Genomic DNA, 6,592 nt, shown 5'->3' on the forward strand with positions numbered 1-6,592 from the left:
TTAGTTTTAATTTCTTGCTAAAAAAACTAATTTTCAAATAAATGTTTGGATTTTAAACTAAAAAATATAATTTTTCAATTAAATAAAGAAGTTTTTTTTGTTGAAAATTCATTTTGCCGACATTTAATTTTTCGTTTATTAAAAATTTATCTCTTTAGGTTCAAAAGTCAATTTTTTTTTCTAAAACTATTTGTTTTTAGCTTAAAAATTTCAATTCTTTCTTTGAAAATTAATCTCTTTTGGTCGAAAATGGGACTTTTATTGTTGAAAATCGTTTTTTATTGTTGTTAAAAATTAATTTTTTCAATATAATATTCAGCTATTTTTTTATTTGTTCGAAAATGTAAGGTTTTATTATAAAATTCAAATATTTAGTTTAATTTAGTTTTAATTTCTTGCTAAAAAAACTAATTTTCAAATAAATGTTTGGATTTTAAACTAAAAAATATAATTTTTCAATTAAATAAAGAAGTTTTTTTTGTTCAAAATTCATTTTGCAGACATTTAATTTTTTGGTATTAAAAATTTATCTCGTTAGGTTCAAAAGTCAATTTTTGTTTCTAAAACTATTTGTTTTTAGCTTAAAAATTTCAATTCTTTCTTTGAAAATTAATCTCTTTTGGTCGAAAATGGGACTTTTATTATTGAAAATCGTTTTTTTTTGTTGTTGAAAATTAATTTTTTTAACAGAATATTCAGCTATTCTTTTATTTGTTCGAAAATGTAAGGTTTTATTATAAAATTCAAATATTTAGTTTAATTCAGTTTTAATTTCTTGGCAAATAAACCAATTTTCAAATAAATATTTGGATTTTAAACTAAAAAATATAATTTTTCAATTAAATAAAGAAGTTTTTTTGTTGAAAATTCATTTTGCAGACATTTAATTTTTCGTTTATTAAAAATTTATCTCTTTAGGTTCAAAAGTCAATTTTTGTTTCTAAAACTATTTGTTTTTTGCTTAAAAAATTCAATTCTTTTGTTGAAAATTAATCTCTTTTGGTCGAAAATGGGATTTTTATTGTTGAAAATCGTTTTTTTTTGTTGTTCAAAATTAATTTTTTTAACAGAATATTCAGCTATTCTTTTATTTGTTCGAAAATGTAAGGTTTTATTATAAAATTCAAATATTTAGTTCAATTTAGTTTTAATTTCTTGCTAAAAAAACTAATTTTCAAATAATTATTTGGATTTTAAACTAAAAAATATAATTTTTCAATTAAATAAAGAAGTTACTTTGATTGAAAAATTATATTTTTTAGTGTTTGGTTCAAAAATGTAATTTTTTAATTTTAAATTTAAATATTGAATAGAAAATTCAATTTTTTTTCTAAAACTATTTGTTCTTAGCTTAAAAATTTCAATTCTTTTATTGAAAATAATCTCTTTTCGTCAAAAATTGGACTTTTAATGTTGAAAATCGACTTTTTGTTGTTGAAAATTAATTTTTTCAACAGAATATTCAACTATTCTTTTATTTGTTTCAAAATGTAAGGTTTTATTATAAAATTCAAATATTTAGTTGAAAATTCTATTTTTTGGCAGAGAATTAATCTTCACGATTGCAAATTCATCTTTTTGGATTGAAAATTCAATTACTTTTATAGAAAATTTAATTTTCCGTTATTTTTTTAGTTAAAAATTCAAATATTTAGTTGATTATTCTTCTTTGCTAATAAATTAATTTTTTCGTTTGAATATTCCTCTTTTTCGATTGAAATTTCACTTTTTTGTCGTTAAAAATTCGTTTTTTTGTTTGTTGAATATAAATTTACTAACAGAAAAATTAATGTTCTTGGTTGAAAATTCATCTTTTTGGATTGAAAATTCAGCCATTTTGAGAGAAAATCGAACTATTTTATTGAAAAATCGTATTTTTTTTTGTAAGAAATTATTCATCTTGGTTATAAATTTATATCTTTTTTAAATAGTAAATTTAGGTATTCTACTTTTGTTTGAAAATTTATATTTTTCAGTTTAAAATTCAACTATTTGGTTGCAAATTTGTATTTTTCTGGTAGGAAATTAATTATTTTTGTTGAAAATTCAATTTTTTTTGGTAGACATTTTTTTTTTAAATTCATGTTATAAAGTTGTAAATTTAACTGTTGTATTGAAAATGAACTTTTTTAAAATGAAAATTCATCTTTTTATGTAGGCATTTAAATGTTTTAAAATTTAATATTATGAAGTAAAAAAATTCCATTATTTGATTGAAAATGAGTTTTTTTTAACAGCAAATTTAATTATTCGATTTTTGATTGAAGCTGTTATTTTTTAGTTAAGAATTGAAATATTTAGTTGATTTTGCTAATAAATTTATTTATTTGTTTGAAAATTTATCATCTTGGATTGAACATTCATTTTCTTCTTGTTAAAAATTAAACTTTTTTGATGAAAATTCGTGTTTTTTGTTTGTTGAACATAAATTTTTTGAAATTATTTTCTATAAGAAATTACTGTTCTTGGTTGAAAAATTATCTTCGAAAATTCAATTATTTTGTTGAAAATTCGTTTAATTACAAAATAATTAAAAAATTAATTTCTTGCCAAAAAAAAACGAATTTTCAAATAAATATTAGGATTTTAAACTAAAAAATATAATTTTTCAATTAAATAAAGAAGTTACTTTATTTAATTGAAAAATGATATTTTTTAGTTTAAAATCCAAATATTTATTTGAAAATTAGTTTTTTTTTTAGTAGGAACTTAATTTTTTCGTTTGAAAATTTACCTATTCCATGTTCGGTTCCAAAATGTAATTTTTTGTTTTAAATTCAAATACTGAATAGAAAATTCTTTTTTGTCAAAAAATTAATTTTTTTGATTTTATAGTTTGTTGAAATTTTGTTTTCTTTAAAACTATTTTTTTAACAAAAAAAAATATAACTTCCATGTTGGGCTTGTAATTGGTATTTTTAATTTTAAAATTTAAATGTTAATCTTTTTTGTTTAAAAGTGGAACTTTTTTGTCGAAAATTCGTTTCTTTTTGGTTGGAAAATTATTTTTCAAACAGAAAATTTAACTATTCCGTTTTTGGTTGGAAAGTGTAATTTTCTAGTTTAAAATTCAAATAATCAGTTGAAAAGTTTACTTTTTTCGCAGAAAATTCATCTTTTTGATTGAAAACTCATCTATTTAGAAAGAAAATCTAACTTTTTTGTTGGAAATTAATTTTTGTAACAGAAAAAACTCATATTTTTTAGTTTAAAATTAAAAAATATGTAGTTGAAAATTAAACAAAGAATCTAGAATAATTAAAAGAAATTTTTTAAATAAATTTTCCAAATTTTCTAAAAGTGGTAGGAAAAATTCGATAAATATCTTTTTAAATGGATCGAATTTTTTCTGCTTTTAACAAAAATAATCCTGCAAATTAAAAAGAGAAACATGAAAAATCGTTTTCCATTTTCCTACGAATCTTAAGAAAATCTTTTTATTATTTTCAAGCCTTTCACAATTGTTAAAAAACTTTTTAATCTTTTTTTTTAATATATGCAAAAATCTACATTTTGTTTTAACTTGGGTTGTGGCTATTTGCACCAAAATTTCGGTACGAATTATCCGAATTTTGTCTATACACACAAACTTCGTTTACATTATTTGATGTCATTTCAATTTTTTAATTAATTTTGAATCTTTTCCATACTTAAAATAACTAAAAAAAATTCTGCAAATAATAAGCAGGACTTTCTAAAGATGTTAAGAAAATTTCGATTCATTTTAAAAGATATTTCGCAATTTCTGATCAAATTAAAAAAATAATTTTAAATTTTACAAAATTTAAAACAACTTCTGGATTTTGAAATAAAATTTTGAAACTTTTCAAAATTTCCAATTTTCCTGTTTATCTGCATTTAATTGAAAAGTGTTGGTACCGAACTTGAATTTTATACAATATAAATAAATTATTGAAAAAAGTATCTGTACTTCATGAATTAAAAGGGAACGATAATTTATTTGACAGCACGATTTAAAATCCGTTCAAAGATAATAATTTCCAGATTTTAACGTTAAAAATTAAACTGTTTCAATTCGAAAGTCTTAGTTAATGAAAAAATGCTTACGTCCGATTAAAAGTTTATAAAATATTTTTAACTTAAAAATAACTTCATAATAATGTATTTGTTATAAAATATTGTTTCAGTCTAAAATATTCAATTTTTAATACAGGCAATTTCAAACTTTTTAAATTAAGAAAAAGAATAATTATTTAGTGTTAAGCAATATTTTGAACGACATTTTTTTTAAAATGTTTAATTTGTAAGTGAAATTGTTGCATTTTGGTCTTTATTTAACAATTGAGCACTTCTTATTTGTAGAATAAAATAGAGTAATTTTAACAGCCTAATTTAAAACTAAATATAGATTTTTGCAGTTTTCAGTAAAGAAAAATTTACAAAATTTCTAAGAATTGTGAAAGGTTTCAAAAGAATAAAAGCATATTTTTAAGATTTTTAGGAAAATTAAAAAAAAATCATTTTGGAAAATTATTTGAAGAGAATATTCAAAAGATTCTAAAAGAGTTTGACTTTTTTTTTAATTTTCACGATTTTCTAAAAATTGTAAGAACAATTCGATTCGATTCAAAAGATATTTAGAAGTAATAAAAAATATAAAAAATAATGTTAAATTTAAATAAATGTCAAAGAACTTCTAGATTTCTTAAGATTTGAAAATAAAATTTTGAAGCCTTTTAAGGATGTTTATACTTAAAACTACTTAAAATAAAAATAATTTAACTCATAATTTAATAAGTGTTCTCTTAAAAAAATTTAATTTTTTAATTTTTAACGTTTCTGGCTTAAAATTGTTTATAATAGTATAATTTAAAAAGTTTAAAGATCATGGGTGCTTTAATCTAAGCATTGAAAATGATAACATGGAATAAATTTTTTGCCATTTTCGTCTAATTCTTTGAACTCGTTATGGAATTTAAAAATTCTAATTTTTGCAGTTTATCTGCATTTCATTTTAAATTGTTTAAACTTTAATTTCAACATGAGTATTTTAATTTGTAGTTTATTTTTTATTACTTATAATGGAAAAATGTTTAGCTTTAGAGTTCGGGAAAACCGGCAAATGACCGGGAATTTTTTTCTTCGATTAAAACGGCCGCCCTCTAAATTTCCCTAATTTTGTAAAAAAAAAATCATCTTACTTGCCCTGTTTTGCGAGAATTTTGGCCTACATTAGTCGCTAAAATGTTGTTTGACAGAGCCCAACAACGAGAGTCCACTCAATCCTCAAGCCGCCGAACTCTGGAGCGATCAGACAAAATACAAAAAACACCTGAAGGACGAATATGACAGAGCCTTGAGTAGAGGTCAACAAGACTCATGATAAGCAAATTTTCACACTTTGGTCCAATCAGGATGCAATCCCTGCCTACACAATTATTATTATTATAATTATTACTATCATCAATATTGAATATCCAGAATGAATCACCCTTTTCTTTTGGAATTTCGTGAAAACACACACAACACACACATGTACACACACATGTACACACATACACACATACACACACACACTGCACTGAAAGTCCGAAAAGACTTGGAATTAGTCGCTAGAGAAACTTCTTTTGACTTTGTCGAACGATTCTATTTCAGATGTATTTTTATTTGCCCAGTATCTCCGTGATTTCCGAGGGAACAATTAGGGATTTGTACAATCATTTTGCGTCAATTCGTATTCGCGACTCCAGATTTTTTATGCGTTCATAATTCTGTTGGAAAAAACAAAAAAAAAAAAAAAAAAAATCGTCTCTTTAAGTGGTGTAAAATTGAAAATTTTCGTGTCACGCTGAACAAACTCGAGACGCGAATACGTCATCTTCATCGCCCCTAAGATTTTTGATGAACGTAGGTATTTATTTTAATAAACGATCGAGATGAAACACGTTGATTTGAGAAATTTGAATTTTTGGCGTGTGGTTGTTTCGCTCGTTGTAATATGTACTTTCGAAATAAATATTTAAAAAGTACGAGTTCTTGAATCACTGATAGGTTTGCTTGTCTGGGCGAAAGCCGAGGACCCTAAATTTAAATCTTGCTTTAGCTAATTTTTTTTAACTTTAGGAAATTCGTCTTTCAATGTATTCTTGATTCTTATATACGTGACCTGAGAACTGAATAAATTTTCATTCAATCAATCTCGGGTTTTTATTTTCATCCTTCGTGACGCAAACCTTAAGCGCCTTAAATGGCGCTTGTTCGACGCGCATTGTGTTTGGGTCGCTTCGTCAAGTTTTGAAGGTTGTGACTATAGACAAAAAAATCATAAAAGGAGTTGTCTCTAAATGCTGTCCGCCATCCAGATCATCTTCTCCAAACCCAATGATAACCAATGAGGCATTAGAAGCTCTGGCGACTAAATGATTAGAAAAACATCTTATTGAAGCAAAGGAAGAGCTCACCAAAAATAAAGTAGAAATCAATATAACTATGCTAAAATTTTCTGATAAACGAGATGCGGTTTCTGATCCCCCAAAAATCACTGACGAATCCGTGGAACAAATCAAGGTAAGATTGGACGCTGTGGAAACAGTTTTAAGGGTATGTGATACTTAGAAAGTGGTCGATTTTA

At 23.3% G+C, this 6,592-nt stretch overlaps 1 protein-coding gene across 1 annotated transcript in view; it reads left to right on the top strand.

Moving 5' to 3' along the window:
- LOC117178322 (ubiquitin-conjugating enzyme E2 C) overlaps nt 1-5,990 on the top strand; it is a 16,303-nt gene extending 10,313 nt beyond the window's left edge. Inside the window, exon 4 of the mRNA XM_033369727.1 lies at nt 5,220-5,990. Within this exon, the coding sequence (XP_033225618.1) occupies nt 5,220-5,344 (125 nt within the window). The 3' untranslated portion in view covers nt 5,345-5,990. The remainder of the gene's footprint in view (nt 1-5,219) is intronic.
- Nucleotides 5,991-6,592: the final 602 nt, after the last annotated feature.

Source organism: Belonocnema kinseyi, chromosome 8, assembly GCF_010883055.1.
Source record: "Belonocnema kinseyi isolate 2016_QV_RU_SX_M_011 chromosome 8, B_treatae_v1, whole genome shotgun sequence".
NCBI classification, from domain to species: Eukaryota; Metazoa; Arthropoda; class Insecta; order Hymenoptera; family Cynipidae; genus Belonocnema; species Belonocnema kinseyi.